The sequence below is a fragment of the Haemaphysalis longicornis genome, unplaced genomic scaffold (genome assembly GCF_048455015.1).
Source record: "Haemaphysalis longicornis isolate Haplotype H1 unplaced genomic scaffold, Haemaphysalis longicornis Haplotype H1 scaffold_5, whole genome shotgun sequence".
Classification (NCBI taxonomy): domain Eukaryota; kingdom Metazoa; phylum Arthropoda; class Arachnida; order Ixodida; family Ixodidae; genus Haemaphysalis; species Haemaphysalis longicornis.
This window is the reverse complement of record NW_027526385.1, coordinates 22,975,623-23,003,156: the sequence shown is the minus strand read 5'-3', so window position 1 is coordinate 23,003,156 and position 27,534 is coordinate 22,975,623. Positions and strand designations below refer to the sequence as shown.

The 27,534-nt window shown below is 45.7% G+C and overlaps 1 protein-coding gene across 1 annotated transcript in view; it reads left to right on the top strand.

Moving 5' to 3' along the window:
- Positions 1-26,833, top strand: part of LOC144137955 (uncharacterized) — a 38,738-nt gene extending 11,905 nt beyond the window's left edge. Inside the window, exons 2-3 of the mRNA XM_077669995.1 lie at positions 21,413-22,899; positions 26,521-26,833. Coding sequence (XP_077526121.1) covers positions 22,149-22,899; positions 26,521-26,759 — 990 coding nt within the window. The 5' untranslated portion in view covers positions 21,413-22,148 and the 3' untranslated portion in view covers positions 26,760-26,833. The remainder of the gene's footprint in view (positions 1-21,412; positions 22,900-26,520) is intronic.
- Positions 26,834-27,534: the final 701 nt, after the last annotated feature.

Sequence of the window (27,534 nt, the reverse complement as noted above, 5' to 3'; positions counted from 1 at the left end):
TGTCGGCCCGCTCTGGGCTTTCTCGTGCGGGCGAAGATTAAAATGGATTTTAAATATGTTTCGCTGAACTGTTGCTGTTGAAACTTGCTGGGAGATATCTCCTGATAAAAAGGAAGCGTTTTACATAGTTACCACAGCATTGAAATTTCGTGTCAGTACTCCTTTAAGAACTCAGTAATTGCTCCAAGTCACACTCGGTTAATGAGTGAGAGAAGAGCATTAATTGAGGGTTTTAATGGGCTACAGAAACGTGGGTTTTTTGGTCAAATTGGAGAAAGGGGTCGAGCGATACAAGGGACACTGAAGACAAAAAACCAGTTGCTATAGATCGAATATTAAACTACCGAAAACACAAATATACCACTGTTAGGTTTTTTTGTTTTAAAAACATTTTGGTCTTGATCTTCGCTGTTAAACAATTAAATGCGTTAATTACTTCAAATATGGATTCATACGCAGATGTACGGCGTTGATGGTTCCTGGTGGGGGTACTCGGGAAACAATGCTTACCAATTAAAGGGGCGCATGACCAACATATCAGGGAGCTGCACGGTACTAAATCTTCAGCGCAGGCCGCTAGCTGACAATCGTGCTGCTGGCTAGTACTGCCAAGTAAGGCGCTGCCATGTGCTACTTTCGAGAGAAACTAAGCGTTGCGGCTGAAATCTTGAGAGATTGAAGTGTACTGACAAGGAACAACCAACATTCGCACTGAGGTATTTTTACAGCAGGAGCTGGGCCGGGAGGTGTCACGCCGATAGTTCTTGCATGCCGCTCGCGTTGTCCGTTTTATTCCGTTTTATTTTGTGGCCGCCTATACTGCACTACCTTCTGCTGAAGGCTAATTAACAACAGATTAAAGAATTTTAAACGCTTTTTTAGGTGGTGGTCGGAGAACTGATGTCGGCAAGAAAAATATTGCTGTGAGGAAAGCTTTACATCATTTTCTGAAAATGTTTCACGCTCTTTTGCACGAAAGTTGACTGCGAATTGTTTTGAGACCTAAAATATAAAAGATAACTTATAAAGCTGTTCTACTTTACCAATATGTTACGGAAGGGTCAAGCTAGCTTGGTAAATATAAGAGCCGCTTCATCCTTGATATCCTGCTTCATTTGAAGTCATGCACGGTGTAAGAAAGTTACGTGACAGTAGCATCCCTTCTTGAGGTCGCACATCCAACCCGTTGGTTGTTTCGGCCACGGAATCTCCAGTTTAAATAATGGGATATCCATCTGTGCCAGATAATCATATGTCTTTAGGTACTGTAGGAAAAAAGCATTTATAATAACGTAGCCCAGTAGCTAGATGCCAATAAAGGCTGAAGTAAATTTGGCGAACGACAAAGACATAAATATGCTGAGAACTGGAATCAATGTATGGTATAGTACGAGACAATGCACTGCAATTTAATAGGTGAGTACTGACGTGCTGCATCCTCGTAATGAGTACAGTCCGACGCAACTTTCCAAAATATCCAGTTTAAGATCAAGAAAGGCGAGATAACACGGAGTCTGCCCTGAGGAATAAAGTGTGCAATACAAAGTTACTTACAAAGTAAACTGTGGAAAGGAAGCCTTAAGGACTAAACACACTGAAGTAGGGATGCAAAGTTATCATCATCATCATCATAATCATCATCATTATCAAATACGAAAACACCAACAGAAGCAGCAGGCTACCCAGGTTCACAGTAGTACGGAGGCCTCTCCCATTGGCTTCCAACCACTACGGTCATGCACTTCTCGAGTCCACGGTCGGCCTTCGAATTTTGTTCTTTTATCCCTCCGTCGTTTTATTGGCCTTCTCCCATTTCTAGACAGATGTTTTGGTGTGCACCCTGTTACTCTAATTGTCCACCGCTTGTCGGTTCGTTTCACTATGTGGCCAGCCCAAGCCCATTTCTTTTTCTCTACTTGAACTATGATATCATCTAATTGAGTTTGTTCCCCGATCCAGGAAGCTCGTTTCCAGTACCTACGTGTTACTTCTGTTATTATACGTTTCACGGCCTTGTTTACCCAGTCTAAGTCTACCTTCCAGTTGTTTAGACGGGCGGCTAGTTTCATCTGCGTGTGTCATCCCTGGCAGCATACACTATTTGTACATTTTTCTTTTGAGGGATCGACGTTGCTTACTTTGTATTATTTGGGAGCGGTTGCATATCTCTCCCCAGCCATTACCTATTCTTCGCCGAATGTGTATTACGGTTTGGTCAGCACTAACCATCTGTCGGAGGTACTTATATTTTTTTCCTTCTTCAGGCATTTTATTTCTTATTCGCCCACTTCGGGCCGACCTGGACGGCTCTGCCATTCGGCCAGGACACCACTCGTCCTTCTTGGAAGCAGATCTTCAGAGCATCCTCAGCGCGATGAACCACCTGACCTGCAGCATTGCAACGCCACCCCCTCAACGTTTTCGGATCCTCACGGACTCCCGTCAGGCACTTCAAGAAACTAAGCAAGCCCCTGAGTGATAACCTAACTGTACACTAAATCGAAGACATGATCGTCATTGTGGCTCGCATTGGCAGACACTGTCCGTTTGACATGGGGGCAAGGTCACACAGACTTGGATGGGGACAACCAGGCTGCACACGATGCAGCAAGAGAGTGTATCGCTAGTACCCCTCACCTAGACTACGACGACTCGCGCCCCTCTCCTGACCCTCGCCTTCAACTTGACCACGCATGCCACGCTCGGAAGATACCCCTTGCACCCATTACTCCCAGGGCGGCTTGGCTCTGGCTCACCCGATGCTTCGCTCTGCAAAATTCTTAAACCAAACAATTGCTAATGCAGTCCTCACACCCCACATTATGATAAAATGAATTCACCCGCCAAGATCTCCACCTGCGCACTGTCCCTGCTGTCAAATGTCAGTGTTCGCCACCCTCAACCACTTATTCTGGCACTGCGCCACATTTTTTTTCTACCGCCATATGCTCATTAACGCTTTTCCACGTGGCGCCTCTAAAGACGGCCCCTTCTTCGAAGACCCTAATTTTCTCACAGCCCTTGGGGTGTTCGGCCTAGAGAGTGGTCTTTACGATTAGTGCAAAGCAGGCCCTACGCCATCATAATAGTTGACTCATATGATCCCAACACTAACCTGGCCCTGCTGACGGCAGTGATCTCTTCGATGGTGTTCAAGGACTCGCCATTTGTGCTACTCGCCTACTGCTCCCTGCCTCTTCCCGTACTTTGGCCGCATGGCCTTCCCTTTGAAATAAAGGACTACAACAACAACAATTTCGTATACTGAACAGGGCCTTGAAGAGGGTGCAACAAGAAACAAATTTCGAATGAATTCGTACCGCAGTGTTCGTGAACCGGTTAAAGAAAGAAATAAATGTCCCTGTGATCAGCAAGAAAAAGTGTAAAACTAAATGTGGGATTCTTTAGCCACTAAGGACGAGAGAGGCCTTCAGACAACGGATGGAGCGACCGAGCGGTGGGAAGGTTTATTGGCGACTTAAAAGAAGAGGTAGCGCGAGCGCACGCCGATCGTGCAATGACGACAGGCTTCGATGATGGTGATGTCTTCGGTGCAACGTTGACGATGATAGATTCTACAGTAAATATAGGCAAATAATTCAATACAGGGCCTGCTATCAGTGGAGCGGTGGCATTATGGTTACCTGTTTTTCTGGACAACGGCGTATGCGAAGGAAATCACCAGCTTTGTTACTGTCGGCGATGTTGCATTTGTATGAGAAGATAAGTAGTACGCTTTGTTTTCAAAATCCGGCTACGTCAGTAAGTGAGGCACAGCTTTCCTCATCATTTATTGTTGCAACGGAAGACAATTTTTATATGGTGCTTCCGGAAGAAACTGATATGTGGCGTCTCAGCAACGCCCGAGGCGCGCATAACAGGGATGTGCACGCGAGTTCAAAGTTCACTTCTTCAGCAACCAAGCAATATCACGCTGAGGTTTCTTTTATCGGTATAATGACTCATTGTTTGAGATAAATAAAAATTTAGGTTGCTTTTATTGCTTACGAATTTATCATGGCAATGGTGCAATTCCACACATGACAGCAAAGAGTAGAAAGGTGACTGCTGTATTTATAATGTTAAGACCGCTTTTACCGATAGAGGCACGTAATATGAATATTCACTTACCTCCGCCCGGCTTCACCCATATCTTTTCTCTGAAACCATTGATGGCAGCGCTAAAAATAATAATATACAGAGCGAAGTAATATCTTGAAATTCTAAACATTGTACTATCTGCCTGTTCTTTTACACTTAAAACATTCTGCCGTTAGTTGTAAAGGAAGGTTGTAGAGTGAATAAAAAAATTTGGTCACGCTTTTGCTATCTTCCCTCGTCAAAAACCCATAGCTTTCCGCCACCTCTGCCATATAACTGATTTGTTTCTATGAGCCCCAGTCGCACATTAGGGACGTTTGCGCTTCGTGTTCCCCTTACGTATTTGTTCCTTCTTGGGCCGTGCGTGCAAATTTGGTTTTCAAAATGTCTTATCAAACACGATGGCCTTCTCGGCTACAAAATTGTCCATCTGCAGTGACTACGCTGTCTTTTTGTTAAACCACCGCATGATGGCCTCGAATTTTTAAAGCAGTTCGTTTGGCTCTTCTCGAAATATGTTACGCGCATTCACTGGATTTTGTCTGCTACAAATCAGTTTAGTGTCCTTGTTTCTTGACTGAGATTACCTCTCTTCAAGATTGTGTAATGATGACTCGCCTTGAATGTGCCAGTAATTCAGTTGGCGTTGCACATGTTGACATGCAATAAATTTGCAACGGGCGTCTATACGTATGCAAGTGTGTTTACCCTATATATACGCTTTAATTGAAAGCTGGTATATACAAAGGAATTGCCCGTGAGGGAAGTTGGCTCCAAGTTGCGGCGTCAAGAATGTTCAGGGTTTGGCCAACCTGAGCTTCACACACACGCATAAAGGATAAGCGACTTTACTAACTGCAGGGTATTTCAAATGCTTGTTCAGGAAGACAATAGCAAAGGAACGACACGTGGGAGAAAGTTAGGATTGTTGATGTCAACGATACCGCTCGGGGCATACGTTTTCGCGCGGATATTTGTACCTTTAATATCTTATGTATTGCCCCGAGTACAGCGGCTAAGACGAAGATACACGAACGTCTGACACCAGTGCATTATGCATCCAAGCATCAAGCCGACCATTTCCCGCATAGATGAGGCGAACTTGCGGCACAGAAAGCAGCTCGGCGAAATGACTCTAAGAGAAGCTAAACAAGACTTACGGTGTTTATCCTCACTTATGTCATGAGGCCTCGGGCCATATCGTAAAGCCACGGGGACGACCTCGAACACGCGACGACGTCATGTCGTAAATATTGCCCACGTGTAACGTTCCCTCCACTTTGTGGCTGTAGTTCATGTATCCGTTAGAACGAAGTATGTGCCGGGTTATACAGCAGCCGCGACCCTCCATTAGGAGGATATATTTTTAATGCAGCTTACCCAGCACATCAAGCTTCCAAACGAAGCTAAAGTGCCATCAATGGAGCATAAAATGCGGCGGGTAAACAGTATGTCTTTAAGAATAAACAAAGCCGGAAGACGGAATTCTGTGTTGGTAACTGATAGGGGCCTTGGGGTCGTCCTTGTTTGTGACCTGCTTGGGCTTTTGAACGAAATCTGCACAAGGAGCATATCGTGTCACAGGCCGCGTCTATATGTGATATAGCTTTGGGTAATGTTGTTGAAGAGGAGTACACATAAGTAAGAGGACGCGAATCACGTGAAGTGCGTTGGGCAGGCATTCTCAGATTATGAATGGCAGCCTACCATTGTCCCTGAATAAGAAAGTGTATGAGAGATGCATCTTACCGGTACTCACCGAAGGGGCAGAAACTTGGAGGCTCACTAAGAGGGCTCAACTTAAATTGAGAACGACTCAGCGGGCAATGGGAGGGAAGATGGTCGGTGTAACGTTAAGGGACAAGAAGAGAGCGGAGTGGGTCAAGGGACAAATGCATGTTATGGACATCTTTATAGAAATTAGAAGAATATATGGGTAGGGGCAGGGCATACATTGCGAAGGTAAGGTAACCATAACCGTTGGCGGAGTGGTGGAGTGGTTAGCGGAGTGGATCCCTCGGGAAGGCAACCGTGGCAGGAGGCGACAGAGGGTTCGATGAGCAGATGAGATTAATAAGCTTGCGGGGATAAATTTGTAACTGTTAGCCCAGGACCTCGATAATTGGAGATCTATGGGAGAGTCCTTTGTCCTGAAGTGGGCGTAGACAGGCTGATAATGACGATGATCATGAGGATTACACGGTGATGATGAGACCTCCGCCAGTGCACTGATTGATTGATTGATTGTAGGGTTTAACGCGCCGACGCAACGCAGGCGATGAGGCGCGCCGTAGTGGAGGGCTCCGGATTAATTTTGACCACCTGGGGATCTTTAACGTGCGCCGAAATCTCGTACACACGGGCGTTTTTGCTTTTCGCCTCCCGCCGCTCTACTGGCAGCTGTGGCCATTTTCTGATTGTTGGGACCACACTTCCCTACGTTTGCACACTTCTGCCTTTTTCCATTCAATATATCAGTCCCCTAACTTTTCTGTCGTCGTGCCTTATTGTTTATCTCACTACTGCTAAATTATTTTCACGGTTCCTCATTATACTATTGGAGTCGGTCCTATTCCATCACCTCATTTTTTAGTTACAAGATAAAAGCGTTCTGTCCAAAATACACTGGAACTGTAGGAGTCAACGGTGCTTTGGTTGCAACTATTTGAAATACCTTTTCATTCTTCGCGTTCAATGTCGAGCGCTATAAAGTTGTATGCACAGCTTCACGTGGACCTAATAGTCCAGGCGGCAAACAACAATGCACATTTTCTACAAAACGCCGAACTCCAACTGCCTGCGAAAATCGTAGTGATAAATGATTTTGGAATAAAACACTTGCCTGCAACGTGAGTAGAAACAAAAAATGTTTTGCTATTTGATGCCATCATGGTAAAATGGTAGCCGGCAAGAGGTTTGCGAGAAACGGGCCGAGGTTTCCCTTTATTATAGCAATATGGGAACCTTGCATGCACGTTTCTTGTTGTATAAGGTGATGTAGTACACCTGTGGTTACATAGGAAGCGGGAGACAGCCCCAGCACACACCTATATAACAAAGAAATGAATTTATGTTAATGTTGCACATTCAAGCCACATGGTAGTCAACCGCTATGGGAATACGGGACTACCTTAATTCGATAGCGTACCAGTAAAACAATTTGTGTGATTCGGCCCCACCAGCAGTGAATCATTCAGACTCGGACAGCAGTAAACCGGCGCAACTTTCATTTTGATAAATATACAGGTTCAAAACCTGAACACAAATTACATGGCACAATGAATATGCTGTCGCCTGGTACTTCCTTGTGAGAAAATATTGGGAAGGATGTCAACATCTTTAATTATACGGTGTCATACTGGACAACAGACCGCAAAGAGAAAGTAACAAGTGCAACGGCAGTGCTCGCGGAATCTATAGGAACCAATGTGGCAGCTCCCAGCTGGCTGAACTGGTATTGTTCGCTCCTATCTATACGGAGAACCGGTGGAAAGTTTTCGCAATAACTTTATTCCTCTCTATCCCCCATTACGAGTATCTACTCACCCCTTCTTATAAAATTGTCCGGCTATCTAGAGCATAAAATAAAATGTTCGTAAATGATTAGATTTATGAAAGGGCTAGTGTGAGGGTCTTTGAATTTGAAATCTGGACAAATAATCAGGGACATTTCAAATCAGTTATCATGTCAGTAATAAAATTCTAGGACAATTTCTATAAAAGACTACGCTCAATAAATGAGGACTAGGATAGATCACTAAGCGGCGATTTCCCCAAATGACACCCATACATAAACCTTATATTTCAGTGTTGACCATTTGGCCACGGCGTTTGGAGCGTTCCTAATAGGCACGACCTCAGAAAATTTAGATTTGATGTGCGGTACGCTTCATGCAGCACTTTTACATAGAGAGGAAGAAAGTTCGTGTGAGCCAAACTTAGGATAAATTAGAGACAGAAAGATTATCTGAAGATTGAAGACTACATTTGCCTCTTGAAATTGTTCATTCGTTTAAATTTGTATAACAGATTTTGATTTGATTTGGCCTGTTGACAGTGTGCAGGTTAACTTGAGGCGCTTGTTTCGAAGCATGGTTTTTTTATTGGTGGAAGGATTGAATCTTCTTGTTCTTGGGGTATAAACCCGTTGACGGACGTAACCAGTGTGAACCATTGCAAGTTGTACTATTTTTATTACGACTCAGATAGTTCAAAAATCGAATATCAAACCACTAACCAGTACACAAGAAATTGTTGTTTCGAATTACCCCCCACCCCATGCATTGTTTACGGGTTTTTTTGTTAACGAGAACCGAAGAGGTTCAATACATGGTCGGGAACAGATGGAAAGGAATCGCTCATAGGTTTTACCATGACAGTGATAGCTGCGTCCTTGTACCTGTTATTCAACATATGAAAGTAGCATTTTTTATTTCAGCGATGTTTATGATGGCGCATGCGTTTTTGGGGTCGTTTTTTTTATAAATATGCCTCTATTACATGAACATCATTGTAGCGAACAAAAGTAAAAAACGAAAAAAGCGCAGACCTTTGATGACACGCTGTATCGCCCATCTAAAACGCAAAATAAACAATTGAAAAAACCGGACCTGGACCGAATTGTTGATTGGTTTGATTGATTATGGAGTTTAACGAACCGACGATACTCACGCGATTAGGCCCGCTGTAGTGGAGGGCTCCGGGTTAATTTTGACCACCTGGAGGTCTTTAGCATACACCCGAAATTTCGAACGCACGGTCGTTTTTTTCTTTCCGACTCTATGAGAAATGCGGCCGCCGTGCCCAGTAATCCAACCTGCGTCCGTGGGCTCAACAGCACAACGCCTTGACCACTCAGCTGCCGCAGCTGGTGCCATTCGAATTGAGATTCAAGAGCTACAAAGCAGCGTTGCAAATGAGGTGAAAATTTCTGAGCGCGTTCGCATATTCAGCAATACGTGGGCCTAATACGTTTTTTTTTTCTTTTTTGGCCGATAAACTTTGCCATAGCGGGGAGGTGACGAACATTTTTACTTTTACCTCCTGTGATACACATAGTGGATTCCGTCTTCAAGATTGTACTCCTGACTCTGACAATCGGAAACATGAAAAAAAAAGCGAGGTGTGTGCATACTTGCCGTCATCATATACCGCAGGACCACCTTGATGCGCAGAAATTCACCATGACAACACCCAATTGCAAAGTCAGAGGGCACAGTAAATTTAGGGGCAAAATCAATTTCACGTCTCTGGAATGCGGGAGCAGAACGCAATTAACGTCACGCCTGTACGGCACCCTTCCTGAGCATGGCAGCAGCCGTTATGATTGATGATCTGAGATGAAAAATGTCCATGTTTTGAATCTTCCCCCGTCCGCTTCCACCGCGATACATTCCCTGCCTTTTTGTCACCAAGTGTACCTGGTACGTATGAGCACTCTACAGTGTCGGCCAATGAGGACGCTTACCAAATTGCTATTTATCTTGCGAAGGCATGAAACACGAGAAAGAAAACCAAAAAAATTGACCAACACAGAAAAAAAATGTTACTATGGTCCACCCAAGCCGTCTGTTTGGCGCTTCTCCTATGATTAATAAGGGCTGCTAGCTTTCCGTACCGCTTCGTGTCCATGCGACTCTTCACGTAAATGCATGCTATGTCAGTCTTTCTGCTCATGATTTCCCAGTCATGCCTGATTTTTCTTTAGGGTGCGAACCGGCACGTTCATCAATTTTGTTTCTGAAGGTGAATGTATTGTAAGGATGGTTTTGTAATTTACTGAACGAGCCGTGTAGTTGTGATTGCGAGAAATGGTGTTATGCCATTTTGCGTTGCTTCCGTTTTGCTTTTTTACGCCACCTGATACCACTACGTTGATAATACCCTGCCTTACCAAAACAATCATGCTTCATTGTTATTTCTTTATTTACCAGAATGAAATAACAGTTTACCGCGTGGTGTATTCCTGTTTTATTTTGCCCCCCCCCCCCCCTACGCAATGCTCTTCAGAGCCTGTGAAGTACTGTGAAATAAATAAATAAATAAATAAATAAATAAATAAATAAATAAATAATAAAAATAAATAAATAAAAAGTAAATAAGTAAATAAATAAATAAATAAAAAATAAATAAATAACTGACGCATCACAGCATCACGTCTGAAGGTATTTGGTATCGATGACTTAGGTACAAGACGTATCAACTGTGTATATAAACCTGCCAAAGCTATAAAGCAGCCAAAGTCAATGTTCTCTAAATTCCAAGATTCAGTTGAGATGCTGCGTTTATTTTAAAATGTTTGTAAAGTACAGCACAACAGTGGTACAAACTTTGTTATTGGACATTGCTGAATCTCTTCCTGATTGCTGTTGCGCAACCATGAAAGGTGAGCTGTAATATTTTGTTGTAGCTTAGAAGCAGGTCACCTGAATGGCCTAGGTACAGTATAGATTGTAAAAATGGAATTGGGGGAGGCCCTTTTTGTTGAACACCCTGCAACCACCTTATGTTATTCTGAACTAGGGCATTCCCAAGGTCATTACAGGAAGACAATACATTTTGGCATTTACGAAGCATTTTACTGCAAGAAACTGGTGAGGCTTCAGAGTGAGATTATATGGTTTAACGCGCCAAAACTTCGACTTGGCTCTAAGCTGTGCCATAGTCGACGGCTCCGGAATAATTTTGACCACCTGGGACTGGCTTCCAAACCTCTACACACGGACGTTATCGCATTTCGCCTCTCCAGAAAAGCAGTTACCGAGGCCAGGATCGAAACGGCAATAGGTTTATTTACCCGCCGCCATATCTAAACGGCTAAGTCCGGTGGCAGTGTTTGTACTTGTCAACATTGTTGAACAAGAACAAGACATTACCCTTATCTGGGGCGATAAATCAATAATAAGAAATACGCGCAGCGTTTTAATTATAAACATACACGTATGGTTGATTAAAAAAAGATACGTCCAGAAAGACATAAAAGTGGTCGTCCACGATTTCCCTAGCCGCTTTTTGAATATTCAATCGGCAACACTAACGAAAGGTTCTTCTAGATAGTTTTCACGTTGCGCTTGGAACGCACGTGGAGTAAAAGGGTGCCTCGATTCACGCAAGTCTCCGCCGTGCGGGAGCGCTTTCGTAGAGGCATTCGGCGTGGAGCAGTGAAACTTGGTAATTTTAAATTTACTTTAGTGAACCGCCAGCGTTTCTATCTTGGGAGGAGCAAGACGGCAGCGGAACAGCATGAAAAGCGAGTACGAAAGGTACGGGAGACACTTACTTTGCAGGGACGCGAAATGACTGTAGTCTTTCGTCGACGTTTGAAACGAAGTGAGGAGGTACACTGCCAATTTTTTTTGTTTCTGCGTGAGCTGGGCTCCAGTCATCACACAGCTCCACAGCTACTGAGCTACCACGGCTGGTCAAACTTTTTTGTTAGGTTTCCTTTAGCCATTCCCGCTTTACTGCTGGTGGTAATTCTTGTCAGTATTTTTTTTCTCCTACTCCTCGTGAACATTCGATTGGTTCGTCCCAGTTAAAGTTTCCATCAAGCTTCAATGGGGCCTGAGGGAAAGAAAAATAATATCTGTACGCGGAATATTTAAAAATCCAAAATGGCTGTCAGTCTGATGAAAATATTCATAGTAAACTAATTTTGTCGATTATATCTCTGTTGCAGTGTTTAAGCGGCAAATGAGGACGCGTGTTCCTGGATGTTCGTTTCTCGCCTCATCATTTACCAGACGCATTTCGTATAGCAAATGCAACTTTGAAGTTTATCACAAAAGCATACCTCACAGAATAATGGGCAATGCTCCAAGACAAAACAATATTCAGTCAACAATTAACCTATTGAATCCAGATTTAACAAAAGTCCAATTTGACGAAGATATCCCGAACACCCCCTCACAGGCCCATTGACCCTAACGCTTTGACCAACTCGAAATAACGAAACCAATATCGTGATCTGTCCCTTGTTAACAATCCTTTTCTCAAAATATGCAGCTCACAAAGTTTCCTTTTTGGTTTATTTTATTGATAACGCATCAAAGTTGAGTCATGGTGCTCCAATGTTAACATCACAGAGAACCTTCGCCCAGTTTTTACGAAACCGCGTTGCGCAAAACGGGAGTTGTACTTTTCAGTTAAACTCACCAGATGGCTCCAGGAGTAAAAAAACGTTTTGGTCGGATTTTTTCGGCCGTGCTTTATGTTCTTGAGAACCAGTTGGGCTTGTTGGTCCCGTCGTCCCGTCGGTAGCGCTCGTCCCGTCTTGTTGGTAGCGCTCGTCCCGTCTGTTCCTTACTTGTCCGTCGTCGTTTCTGCGCTGCAACCATTTTAACAGTGCTTTATGTTGTTCGTTTGGCATCATTCTGTGGTTAGACCCCGCGCTTTCGCGTTTCTTTTACTTCGTTCTCTGTTAGAACTCATCTTGTTTTCTTGTGTTCAAGTTCTTTAGCGTACAATTCATCTACCATTGCTACTCGTGTCCAAGAGAGCGCACAACTAAACCTTCAGACGAGCGTATCGGACGTGGAACCCACAGTCTCGTGCACCAGAGGGATCATGCCTGAGAACACCTATACTCAATGGACGATGTGCCCGTCGGGATAAGCTTCTCTGAATACGTGAGCGCCGAAGGAAACGCAGGGACTACGGAAGTTTTGGATGTGCGAGATTCTTCAGATTCTTTAGGTAACAATTTTTGTGGTCTCTTTTCATACGCGCAAGCCGCAATTGTATTTTCGGAGCATTTACGCTTCGCAAATAGGACTCCGCAAAACATCCTGGATGCCGTTACGGTGTACAAGCAAATACTCCAAAGTAAGTAACCAGGAAATTGTCTAACTCGATTGCACGAAGTTCTTGATTTAATTGAATATCTTGCGACTCCCTTCAACTTCGTTAAGCCCAGTTTTCTCTGTATGCCGCATCCCTCCGATCATCACAGTACTCCAAACCCTGTTGTTGATTTCAGTGGTCTTCAATTGTTATGACCCTATGTTAATTTGTTATGTTGATATGACCTTTAAATACCCCCCTTTGCTGACTATGGTATTGCCCCGACCTTCTGTGGTAGAAAGCAGTGAACAGGTGTAGCACAGCTGCTCGTGGTTGATAGGCTTTCTGCATGCAAATAAATCCTCGCACAGTGACACACTGGATAAAACCCGCGGTACTATTCACTTTATTCGTATACACTTAATAAGTATGTTGGGAGCAATAAAAGTTATCAAACCTAAGGGCTAGCAACGTTCCTGGCAGTAATATGAATACAATTGGCTGGATTACCAATGTTCCTCAACTAATGAGAACGCTATCGGAGTATGAAGGGGCAAAAACCAAATGTCTTTACAACATTTTCGTTAAAACATATCCTGAGGGCGCGATTATGATTTGCATTCGCCGGACATTAGTCGTGGGATATAACATTGGTGGAATTTAAAGAAGTGAAGGAATTTAACAGCCTCTAAAGTGTTTCCAGTGCTGATACAAACATATAATTCAGTATACAATATGCATAAACAGGTGTGCATTCAGGAAGCACTTTCGGGGAACAAATATTGGAATGATTTTACAACCGAAAATGAGTGGAAAAAAGGCTCATCATGGCAGTGGAAAGAACTAATTTGGGGACTCACCGTAAGGTTGAAATATCTGTTGGGTCACATCTAGGAGCTGCGCAACGAGAGAGACAAAACGAATAAATAAATAAATAAATAAATAAATAAATAAATAAATAAATAAATAAATAAATAAATAAATAAATAAATAAATAAATAAATAAATAAATAAATAAGAATAGAGGTAATGCCGTACCACGTGGAAAACAAGCAAGGCGAATAAAGAAAAAAAATAAAGCAGCCGTTCCACTCAATGTGGAAGCTGTCGGAATCGCAGAGCAGTAATTTGCCATGATGGGGTGTACCGCCGTTACAGAATAACTGCTACTACCCAATGCAGATCAATTTTCCCGCCTTCGCAATGCTCGCGAGCCCCCTGCCTGAAACTGCGCAAGCAGGAATTCTGTTCTTTTTCTGCGTGCTTTTGTTGTGCGCAAGTGCCGGCGTTGCACTGCCCATTGTTCGGCTTACTATTGTAAAAACCAACCCAACAAGCGTTCCTAACTAAATTAAGGCGGTGCTGCCGGTTATTTACGTATATTTTGCCTGAAATGTAGCTGCAGTTTTCTTTGAGCTAAACAATGGGGAGATGTATGACAAGCGCAAGCGGTTCACGAGTTTCGAACGCTTAGGACTATATAAACCGTTTCGCTTTCGAACCCTCGGGGTTACGCCGCGACGACCGCCGCGAATGAAAGCTGTGTGGCTCTGCATGGGTCTTGCGAGCGAGCTACGACGACACGGCGAGCTCCTTAAGTGCTCTGCACTTTAAAGCTCTGAGTAAAGGTGTCGCAACTCAAATTACGGGAAAGAAGTAAAGATAGGCAGTGCATGTGTTTCGGATAACAAAAAACAGCTGGGCAGTGCCCATTTGTATAAGGCAATACTCGCCACCTAATGAGATTTGTCCTCAGATACATAAAAAAAGACCATATCATATTAGAATGTCGAAGTATTCGCCCAATATGATACAGAACGCTCACCTATCTCTGAAACCCGGTTTTACAGTTGATAGAACCGTGTGCATTAGAGGGTATGAAGCGCAAACTGCGGTACTGGTAAAAAGCACCGAAAGGGCATCGACAGGACCTTTCCAAAAGACAGCTGGTTTAAGCACATGAACAAAAATGTGAAAGAAGTTCAAAAAACAACAACGAACCACGCCCACTAAATTACTTGCACGCGCAAAGCGCCATTTTGAATGACTCCAAGGGAAAATGGAACCACATTGCTAACATCGCCGTCAGGTATGTGCAGAAACAAGACTTGAAATTGTAGAAGACTCGATGGCGGGATGAGGTTGAAACTTCAGAGCAAATGAACATTCAGATGACACAATGGCGGTAAAGTTTGCATTATCAGAGATGCCGACGCCCTGCGACCAAAACAAGCTGGTGATAACAATTATAAATGTATTGATGCTGTGAATACTCTTCCGGTTGACCACTGGCAAGAGAAGAAATACGTTGTCATTACGACATTCAACACTGCATGTTGTATTTTATCTCGCGCTGCTTTTGCGTGGTATGAAACAGAAAATAACGAGGCATTACCTTAATTTGGGCAGAGATATTATGATTGCCAAATTATAAGAAAACATTTTCTTCTATGTACTAAACGTATATAAGCGAGTGTTACAAAAAGGCGGACATTGTGACTTTCTTAGTCAAACATGCAGGGCTGTTAACACACTTCTGATACTAAGGCAAAGACCATGTCGAGTACAATATTTTCATCCAAGTACTCGACACGAGCTTTGCCTAATGGCACATGTGTGCGAACAGCCCTGGAATTTTTATCAAGGAAGTCACAATTTCCGCCTTTTTGTAACACTAGTTCTTCCACTAAGTTTTCATGTATTGTATGTCGGCAGATTGCCTCCCTTGATGCAGCGAAGAACCTATGCTATATTAAAAATTCTTATTGGGGTTTCATCTCTCGGGAAAGCAAAGCAGGGTTGCCTAACACAGTTATTTCCCCATCACTTAATGTGCCAACGTGGCAATAGTGGCACCTAAGCTGTACCCCAATACCGTCTGTTGAAATTAAAGTGTGCGTGTGTTTTTTAAACATTATATTTTACGGCACAACGGCGCATCTTTAAATAAAAATAAAAAGGAATAACTCTGCTTTAAATTGTGTCTCTCAATGCAACAAGAAAACAGACGGCATAAACTTTCGTTCTTTCGGTTGCTACACTAAACCAAAAACCATCGGTATTTTTTTAATTGAGCTTCAAAAAAAAGCGCAAAATAAAATTTTCAGAAAAATTTGTATTTTGTCTTCATGATCCCTTTACTCTTACTCTCGTGTTAATTACAGAACTCTTAATCCTCATATTCTGAAAGAATAACTCTGTCAGGAGCAGATTAAGCTGCAGCTTTTGAACCGCGTCAAAGAACGACAAGGCCCAATAGTTGCTGGCCAATGTAACACTAACAGCATTGCTACAAAGATGGTTGCAACGAGACAAAACTAAATAACGAGCACAGATTCGGAGCTATTCCCCCGCTGTATAAACAACGCCATTTCATTGAGACCGCAAAGTATGAAGGAAACGGCTTTTTTGGAATAAATTAAGTTGACCGGATATCTTGGCTTGATCTGGACCCTAGAAGTGACGTGAGCGAAGTCTGAATTGAGGGCAGCCAAGGACACTCATTCCTCACAGCAGGCAATCACAGTCCAGGGCAAAAAAAACGCAACTGACACGAGGTCGAAGTTCATGTAAGTAAGGTCTCGTTGAGGGACTTCAGACAAACCACAGAAAAATATCCAGGAGCTAGACCTATTTGACGAAGACAAGAGATCTATTTTTTCCGCGTTTCGTGAGAGCGCTGATATTATTTTCAAGAAAAATATACGCAGTAACGCATTTGTCGTACTGAAAGAAATATTGTGAGAAGACAAATACGGCTCATGGAAGATGTTTAGGCTTATTTGCAAAGCGGCCCTTGTGGCACTCCAGTGACCGTCAAGCGCAGAACACCGCTGAATAGAACATCACGATCGACCCTCGTGTTGGTGCAAGAGTACCGACGACACGAAATTTCAGAAGCGGTTAAAATATTCACATTACTCAGTACCTCAATTTATGACCCCTCACACACTTCTGAGAACGCCCAAACCTTAAGCATACTTACTTCAAACTTTTTAAGCAACGTAAAACATACCCTTCTGGTACCCCTTGATTTCTTCGGACCATAACAAAGCGGTACACAACAGCTACGGCATAACTGATTTGCTTTTTACGTGTGTTTATTTATTCGGAAGTGCCTACCAACCTAATCAGGCGTTTAGGGTTTACGCAGTAATAATATAGAAAACTGCGGACAAAAAAAATAATGAAATATGGGTGCTAGATGCAGAGTGCAGTGAATAACGAAACGTAGTGTATATACAATCGCACAAACACACACACGCATGCCCGCACGCACACGCACACGGACCGCTACACCCAGACACATCCGTACCCGCGCACACACGCGCGCACACGTACACATACGCGGACACTCACACACGCACAAACTCTGCGCCACTTGGTGAACAATGAAGTACAAAAAAATACCACTACTCTAAAAGCAACCTGATTGTTGGTCCGGGCATTGTTTGCTAAAATGCCTAATATAACACTAAAAATTCGAACGTGAAGCAAACACACAACGAGCGCATTTCCATTGTCTTCTGTCTGACGGATGGGTCGCAGTGCCAAGCAGTGGATCATTCCGCATCCGAGTAATTTAGCTTCGCTGCTCTCTTCTGTGCACTCTCGTATTGCCAACAGATAATTTCAATTGTTGAAGTTGTTTGATATTTATAAAAAGACCATCTTTTCAAATAACGAATTTTTTCTGTTAACGCACTTCACATCAGGCGAAAGCATTACATACTTCAATGCGATCACTGTTCTTGGCCTGCTTCATCCAGTTTGTGGTGCGTTGGTTGTCTAGTTCATCATTTTAAACAATAGGTGTGTGCGGACAATTTTGTACTGTGGGAATAGGTGTAATCGTTTTACTGACGCCCGTATAACTCTCAAGATGCGCAATTTGGCATAAGCAACAAAGTAGACAGCGAAAGGGTGAAAGGGTGCCGGAGGAGCTCAAAGAGAAATGAATTTAAAGGCGCAATCTGACCACTCAAAATATTAACGATGAAGGCGTAATGAGAGGGACTGGAATGAGGCAACGAAGCAGGGCGCGGGGGGGAGGAGGGGGGGTCTGACGGACGACAAGGGGAATGGCAGGAGAAGCGTTTCTGGACAAGGTTAATGCAAGGAGTCTGCACTAAGCGTGTAACAAAAAGGTTGCTAGTGGTATGTTGATATGTGTGTGGCATGCATTTTCGATGAGTGGCAAAATTAACAACACGATAAATTTGTGCATTGTAAGAACAAGGAGACTAGAAAACTAGGTGGAACCTGGTGCTCTATCGACAACAAAGCGTTTATATGTTTTATGAGGGTCTACACGTTATATACTTTGCTCTTATTCACCAAATATTGCTTTTGTAGGATCTCCAGAAAGCGGAAGATGTATGCCTCTTGATGCCATATATTTCAAACAGTGAAATCAGAAAACAGAATAACCTCCTAAACTAGGCTAATTGGAGGGGGATTAATTAAGGTTGTTGCAGCTGTGGAATCCTTGTGCGTACGTCAGACTGTTGGCAGTTTTCTGTCGCAACGCTTAACTTCAACGTTTGCATATTTATAGTGCAATTTTCATGTATTAAAAACTACGTGAAGTAGTGCGAAGCGCTAGGCGATTCTTTCTTATATCCCACCTTTACGGGAAAAAATGTATTGACTTTTCCGCTGCAAGCAAATGGAAACTTCAGAAATCTGATTACTATCGCAGCTGACATCTGTCAGTACGCCTTTTGCGCAGTTACATTTCATACAATATATTTTTTCTTTAGTTCGGGGATTCGGGGGTGACTTGGCAAGTTTTACTGGTCAACGTTATTTTGTTAACGTCTGCCCATCACCTCAGACGGCTTTATCCTTGAGCGCTCACGTTCGGGTCTCATTAAACTGGTCGTGCGAGTAGCCAATTTGTGAGGTTAATCAATCGAGTAAATTAGAAGCGACATTCTTGAAAAAGCAAGCCATCTTCCTCATCCACTACGCGCACTAACAAGACTTGTTTATTTTGTCATTGTTCTGCAGTAACAGTGATGCATTCCAGGCCAAGTAAACATCGTCAGGTGCCCCACCACTGACCTTAAATAAGCAGTGAAATCTCTACCTTTTCCTTATTTTGATCCTCAGCTCCAATTTATTTCAACGTACAGTTACCTTATCCGGAATGGGCGTGGTGACAAGCCTAAAGCTCAGGAATTCAAGTTGTATTTACTTAACGTTCTTAGCTGTGGCATTTGTCAAGAGCAGTACATAATTTGATATAAGGAAGCCAACGAACATTAAACCGAAGTTGAAAAATAGCAAGAAGAATTTTTCAAAGTACTCTGCAACTTGAAAACTCTTGGCTTCATATCTGAGAAGTATCGAAGTGAATGCACAAACGTAAATCTCAATCACCATGCGAATATAAAAAATGGCTGTGGACCTAAAACCGAAGGTTGTATTTGAGACTTCTAGCCTCCTCAAGCCATGTGCCTTTCAAGCAGTCACCATTACTCATGTTTACTCGTGTCCGGAATCTTCCCAGAGGGAATATTTTAATGGTGATGTATCTTTCGAGAACCTCGGTACAATGTCAGATTTTTGGTATGTGGCAGATGCATATTCAGAACACTGTCAAAATATTGTAGAACAAAATGTTGTAGACTTGTTTGATATGTTTGGTTTCTACAGCTCCCCTAGCAAATGTGCACGACAGTTCAGACGTGACAATTATTGCTGAACGGCTTTACTGCAGAGAGAATATCGATGGGGGGCTGGTGGCCGTTATGCTTGTCGGACATGGAATGTTTCGGGGGTGTTCTACTAATTTTGGGTGTCATACAGGCTAAGAACTGCTTGATTGCTCTAAAGGTTTTTGTAGCATGAGCTACACTGGCCGAGATTGAGCAGTCTCGCGTGGCTCCTGGAGAGCCGTGCTGCTCAAGTGCTAGGAGCAGTGATGTCTCGTGGCACACAGTTGGCGCGCCGGAGCCGCCACCGCCGCCACTGGACTGGACTGGACTGGACTGGATTGAATTATATTGAATTCAATTGGATTGTAAATAGTTTTACCAGCAGTAAGCATGATAATCAGACAATCCTAGACAACCAGAAAACCTGAGAACAGCCAGCTGAGCCATAGCTTACGCTACGTATATCCTGGCATAACCGAACTAAGCCACTGCTAATTTTTGATAAACGTTACTTTTTGTGGTTTTTGTAGCGCCGCTTTTCCAATAATTTCGTGCAAAGGAACCATTACATAGCCGGGACAATAGAGAGTGGCATATATCAAAGCAACACTGCCCACGTATTAGGGCAGCACTGCTGCCCTTAAAAAACAAAGCCAACAAAAACTCTAAATTCTAAAAGGCACCTAGCTTTACCTATTGAAATGCGTACTTGTATATTATACGTCGAGGCTCTAGGCACATGTACATGTGGAGTTAGTAGCGCAGCAAACGTCTTCCACTCGAATCTGAATTCCCTGCGGGAAAGAATGATTGCTTGAGTTGTGACGCAGTCATAGGTGTCCGTGTCATCGCAGTCACGGTTTTAGTATTCCTACATGTTACAACTTCTAGCCTCAACATTCCAAGACGAGACCGCTTTACTGCATGTAGATACACCAGCGAGATTACGAAATACGTGTATCACGTCTGAAGGAATATAGGCCTAACAGCCGGTTGTCGTTTAGTCTGCCGATGCGCCAGCTCACAAGTCTCTTCACTTAAGCCATCTTGCTTCCGTCGCGATCATTTTTGCCCAGTGATAATTTACTTCATTTATCAGTGTTCTGGAAACTAAAACCACGACCTGATTCCTGTGTGCCTCGATTTCAAACCGGTCTCTCATGATGCATGCATTGCGACTTGATGCAAGTCGATCGCATTTTTCAAAGATAGGTATAATACTAAGCTAATGTTTCCTAAAGTCATTTAGGGTAGCAAAAAGGGTAATCCACCGAAATACGCGCCGGAGGATTGACTGACGTCAGTAGGCGGCAGGGAGATTTTTTCTCATTTGTGGTTACCGTTGGTTTCTCTAGGTATAAAGGCGAATTATATATAGCCTGAAATAATAAATAGGCATAACAAACTGAAATTTCAATGTTTAAACCTATTGATAGGACACGTGCACATATAGTTATATATATGTTATAAATGTATGAATTTAAAGTTACAAATTTAGATATACAAATACCTGGAACTATAAATTATGGCAGGCTTCAGAAGAGCGCTTCGTTTCGCCACGCTAAATGTGCGAGGCATTGGTGACAGGCGCAAACAGTACCAGCTGAAAAGGATAATGCTGGAAAAAGAAGTGCAGAACAAAAAGTGGTGAAGGCCTTGTAGGAACCCACCCTGGCCATCGACGCTTGGACAAGTGCGTGTGTTTACGTGCGAGCATTGAAGCAGCGCGACCGGCATATCTTGTTGATCGCGCACCAGGAAAGAGCCTCGCGATTACCCTGCGCAGAAGTATGCGCGGTGGCTCGGATGATTCTGTATAACCGGCGTGCGCGCCAGCACGGGGGGCTCTTTTTCTTGCTTGCTTGCAGGGACAGCTGCTGACGACTGCGCCGGACACCACCCCCGCGGAGCAAGGCCCGCGGAAAGGACCCTGCCACGTTTGGGCCTTCTGCAAAGACCCCCGGGTCTTACGAGGCCACCTGTGGCACCGTTCTGTGGCCATCCGGGCTGAGCCGTGGGAGCCTCTGTGGAAGGCGGACGCCTTCACGCAGGGTCCCTGTCGAGAGTGCCGGCGACTGCAGCTGAGGGCAGCCAGCGTCGGCCGTGAACGCGCCGCCGCCGATACTTCGGGAAGGACCACCCGGTTTTGGAAGATCGCCACTGGCGCCCGACTGCACCCGTCAAGCACCAATTGTGTTGTGATCGGCGAATAAACCGCTGCGTTTTTGAGCCACTGCTTCAGCGTATGCTCCTTGCCGGTAGCAGCAAGGCCAATTTTGCAACAGTGGCGCCCAACGTGGTTTTGCAACCGGCTTGTGTGCTACGTTTTATCGGTGGTTCCGTGACTTCGTTTAGTATATGCTGTTCACTGCTGTGATTGTCGGTTTTTGTTGGCAGCGATGGTGAATGCAGACGACGTCCTTGGGGAAAGTGGCCAGCCTTCGCGACGTCATCACTAACCGCCTCTTGCTGTTGGAAAATTCAGCACCACCACCGCCAGTCACCGTTCCAGTACATGGCGGCTACGATGACCCGCAGAGCGTTGCGGACTTTTTGGACCGCCTGGGCGTCTACAAAGCAGCTTTCGGAGCATAGGAGAGTCGCATGCTCAAGCGGGTAGTGCCGCTGGCATTTCGTGGTTCAGCGGCATGTTGGTGGCGCCTGCAGGCTCCATTCCACACCTGGGACGAGTTCTGTTGGCGTTTCCGCGGCGAATTCTTGCCTCCAGGGTATGAATACCGTATACTCCGTGAACTTGACCTTCGAACCCAGCATCCGAACGAATGTCTTTTGGAGTACGTTCGAGCTCTGGAGGACTTGTACCGCAGAGCAAGCCCGCTAACGCCAGAGTCTGACCGCGTAGCGAGGCTTCTGCGACAGTGCCACGCTCGCTTCATGCGTTACCTTCATGTTCGCAGATTTTCGAGCCTTGAGGACGTTGCCAAACATGCGCGTTCTATTCAGGACTGCTTGCTCGCAGCCGCGGAGTACGTGCCTCCACCGCCATGCGACGTGTCCTTGGAACCCAGCTGTGCCTGGAGGGGACACCCTGACTACGAACCATGGCCTTCAGCACCCGCAGCAAGGAGGCCTAAGCGGTACCATTCCCGCGCCTCCAACAGAGCGGGCTACGGGGCCAGAGGCTACCCGGTCTTAGACGACGCGGGCTACGGGGCCAGAGGCCACCCGTTCACAGATGGCGCGGTCTATGGGGCCAGGGGCCACCCTGTTCCTGCTAACGCGAGCTACGGAGCTGAGAGCCACCCGGTCCTAGACGAACCTACAACTTGGTCGCATTTGCTTGTTCGTGAAGAAGCGAACCTGGATGGTGAGCCGCCTGCTGCCGCTAATTCTGGTGAGCCCGCCCTGATACCCTCTGTTTGCCGCGTCCCAATTCTGCCAGGGTCGCTTGAACCAAAAATAAGCGTCAAAGTGCTCCGTACGATGGTAACAGCACTGCTAGACACCGGTTCGAGTATTCCCTTATTGGTGACTTTCTATGCGAGCACTGCAAAGCAAAGAACGTAAGGTTTCGAGACGCCAACGTTCAATTACGCATGGCATCAAACACCGCAGTTGTGAGTAAGAGCGCTGTACGTCTACGTATCACGCTGGATGGAAAGGTTTTTACACCTCTCGCACATGCCGGTCGAAATGATCCTGGGGCGAGACTTTATTGCAGATAGCAAGATGTTGCTTGACATCGCCGCTGGTAGTTGCAAGCTTGGTGCGGAGGGCGCCTTTATCCCATTTGCGACGCTGCCTGAGAGCGTCCCGGTTATCACGGAAACCTCGGCCGCTGTTCGAGCAACGCTGCCAGAGCCTGTACAACACCAGCTGTAAAAATGCCAAGGAACAGCAGGTCAGAGGAAGCGGCTCGAAACGCTTTTGACGCAGTTTGCCAGTATGCTTACAGAGAAACCAGGAAAAACGACTGTGTTAAAACATTGTGTAGACACCAGCAACGCCCGCTCTTGGCGGTGCAATTCAAGGCCGCTGAGCCACCGGAAAAGAGTGGGCGTTGATAAGGCATTAGATGAAATGTTAGCAACCGGCACGATCCGCCCGTCCAAAAGCTTGTGGGCGTTTCCAATTGTCCCCGTGGAAAAGAAAGATGGGTCGACACGTATTTGTGTGGACTACCGCAAGCTAAATGAGATAACCGTCAGAGATGCCTACCCTTTTCCGTCTATTCAGGAAATCACCTATGCAATGTCTATTGCAACGTACTTCACTACCCTTGACTGCTCTCGTGGGAATTTGCAAATTGAAATGCACCGGGCTGACGTGCAAAAGACTGCGTTCACTTCTCACCGCGGGCTGTTTGAATTTGTACGCATGCCCTTTGGTTTGAGCAACAGTCCAAGTACCTATCAAAGAATGATGGACATAGTTCTCTGCGATGCAAAACACAAATTCGCCCTTTGGTATTTGGATGATGTGACTGTCTTTTCACGCTCATTTGAAGAGCACATTGAACATTTGCGTATTATACTCGAGCGCATGCGTGCTGCCGGGCTCACGCTTCACCCCAGTAAAATTCAGCTCGCGACTGATAAGATTGACCTGTTGGGTTTTGTGATCGAGAAAGGCCACCTTCGGCCTAATCCGGACAAGCTGCAGGCAAATCTTCAGTACCCACCACCACGGGGTGTGAAAAGTTTGCAGCGCTTTCTTGGCATGCTTGCATTTTCTCGGCAGTTTATCCCACAGTGCGTAAACATTTCCCGGCCGTTAACCCAGCTCTTGCGCAAAGGTACGAAGTGTGGCTGGGGGAAAGATCAGCAGAGCGCTTTTGTGACGCTGCTTCAAACAATAGCTGAAAACGCATCGTTGAAACTGCCGGACCTTAACAAACCGTTTGTTTTGCAGACAGACGCCAGTGAGTTTGGATTGGGAGCCGTCTTGCTTCAGAAGAGCGATAACGCTCTGAGGCCTGTGGCGTTCGCCAGTCAAACGCTCACCCCGGCCGAACGCAACTATTCGGTAACTGAAAAGGAGTGCCTGGCCATTATCTTTGCACTTAAAAACTTTGACATGTTTTTAGATGGAGCTGAATTCATGATCCAGACAGATCACCAAGCCCTGTCCTGGCTGAAACTTCTTCATAACCCGGCTGGTCGACTGGCGAGATGGGCGCTGACATTACAGCGCTACAATTACTCCATTGAGTACAGAAAGGGATCCACGAACGCAGTTGCCGATGCGCTCTCACGTGCTCCTGTTGGTACTCACGCGCAGGTAGAACCGGACGAAGGAGCGCTAGTCGCTGCTGTGCAGGAAACCATGGACAACTGCTGGGGTAGCTTGATGAGCACTGAGGACCTCCGCTCCGCCCAACACGAGGACGGATTATGCCGTAAAGTGATCGACAAGCTCGCCACGCAAGAATCAGTCGACAGCGCAAGCGACGAGGAATTTGACTCCTATGTGCTGGGAGACGGTGGCTTGCTGTACCGCTACATCCCTCAGGCTGACGAAAACATGGGCGAGCCAGTCCGGGTCGTTGTCCCCCGCCAACTGCGTAAGTCATTCATCCGCTACTACCACGATTCTGCCCTTGCTGGTCATGCATCCGGGCAGAAAACTTTCGAGAAACTGTGCAGGACAGTGACTTGGCCTGGGATGCGCCAAGATGTTTTGCGTTACGTACGCTCCTGCTCTGTTTGCCAGAAAGCGAAGCCACGTGGTGCTTTCCCCCTTGGGACAATGAACTCTGTAGACAGCAACGTGCCATGACAAGTCGTTGCTTGTGATGTGATGGGCCGTTTTCGTAGAAGCCCTCGCGGAAATCAATTTCTTCTTGTTGTCACTGACCACTTCACTAAGTGGGTCGAGCTCATTCCATTGCGGAAACTGACTTCTCAGAAAGTGTGGGAGTCTTTGGTTGAAGTCTTAACTAGGTTCGGCTTCCCTTCCCGCCTGATCACGGACAACGCGACGTACTTCACGAGCAAGGTATTCGTAGACTGCTGTGATACACTGCGAATTCATCACGCTCGAACGTCAACCTACCACCCACAGGCAAACATCACCGCAAGGGTAAACCGAAATTTGAAATCCATGCTTGTCGCCCACACTGTCCGCCACAAGGACTGGGATTTAAAGCTTCCTGAAATGGCTTTTGCGACACGCACCACGGTTAAAAGATCAACTGGCTTTTCTCCTGCACAACTGAACTTTGGGAAGGAGTTACAATTTTTTCTGGACAATTTGTTGCAGCCGGCTGCAGTTGGAGTTTCGACATCTCACGCAAAGTTCCCAGGTGACCTCCGCAAGCGGCTGACGGAAACCATACGAGAGGCTCGCGAACAACTGGCGGTTTCGAGACTGGAACAAGCCGAACAGTATGACAAGCGCCGACGAGATGTTAGGTTCAACGTTGGCGATCTGGTACTGAGGCGTACACATCCCCTCAGTGACGCAGCACGAGGGTTTACGGCGTCACTTGCAAACAGGTTGGATGGACCCTACAGAGTGAGTACTCGGTCACGGCTGTCGTACCTGTTGCCTAACTGCGCTACAGGGGAACAGTGCGGCCCAATTCTTGTTTCCGATCTTAAGCAGTTTCACCAGGCCGAGGAACAAGACGAAGGCCAAGAGGGTGCCTCATCACCCGCTCCCGGCCCGGAAGAACAGCGCTCCGCCGGAGGGTTAATTCCTCCCTCCCGGCGTTACAGTCTGCGCCGCCACCCCCGAGGGCCAGAATTGCATTGTCAACCGCGGGACTGACTTCCCTGCGGTTTCGTTTTGAGAGGGGGGGAGTGTAGGAACCCACGCTGGCCATTGACGCTTGGACACGTGTGTGTGTTTACGTGCGAGCATTGAAGCAGCGCGACCGGCATATCTTGTCGATCGCGCACCAGGAAAGAGCCTCGCGATTACCCTGCGCAGAAGTATGCGCGGTGGCTCGGATGATTCTTTATAACCGGCGTGCGCGCCAGCCCGGGGGGCTATTTTTCTTTCTTGCTTGCAGGGACAGCTGCTGACGACTGCGCCGGACACCACCCCCGCGGAGCAAGGCCCGCGGACAGGACCCTGCCACGTTTGGGCCTCCTGCAAGGACCCCCGGTTCTTAGGAGGCCACCTGTGGCACCGTTCTGCTGCCATCCGGGCTCAGCTGTGGGAGCCTCTGTTGAAGGCGGACGCCTTCACGCAGGGTCCCTGTCGAGAGTGCCGGCGACTGCAGCTGAGGGCAGCCAGCGTCGGCCGTGAACGCGCCGCCGCCGATACTTCGGGAAGGACCACCCAGTTTTGGAAGATCACCACTGGCGCCCGACTGCACCCGTCAAGCACCAATTGTGTTTTGATCGGCGAATAAACCGGTGTGTTTTTGAACCACTGCTTCAGCGTATGCTCCTTGCCGGTAGCAGCAAGGCCAATTTTGCAACAGCCTCTAATAAATGGCATGTGGACGTACAACGGAACGATGCTGTGCGGAATGAGTAACTGCGGGAAGCCCGTTAACGGTCCATACCGGGTTTCTGTTTTAATTTGGAAATAAGCTAGCCACACGTGTCGCTAATGGGTTCGGGGGATATGAAATTGGTACATAGTTCCCGAAGCTTCACTTACTCTCAGCTCTGCTCTCCGATTATCCTTTGACCTTTGCGAGCTCACACCGACGCTAAGCGTGTTGATGATTTGAAGGCAGTGACCCCGAAGCCGATGTTCAACGTTACCTCTCTCGACCTTTACTTATCGTTTTCGTTCATGGTAATGAGCGTAAGCGAAGTGTAGAAAGTCAGGGTCAATCGCGGGGACAACCTTATTCATCATAGGTTTATTTGTTTTGTTGTGCGGAAAGATTCAGATAAACCTCGAAAAGGTCGGGCAGATATAATCCGTGCTTCCTTTCCTACATTCATTTTGACCTTTGTTAAGGATCAGTAGTTTCCAGTTATCGTTACTTTTGACGCTTCATAGAACAACTAGGAAAAGCCCTGAAGGTGAGTTTAGGTTACCGGAGACAAACATTATTGCGAGCAAA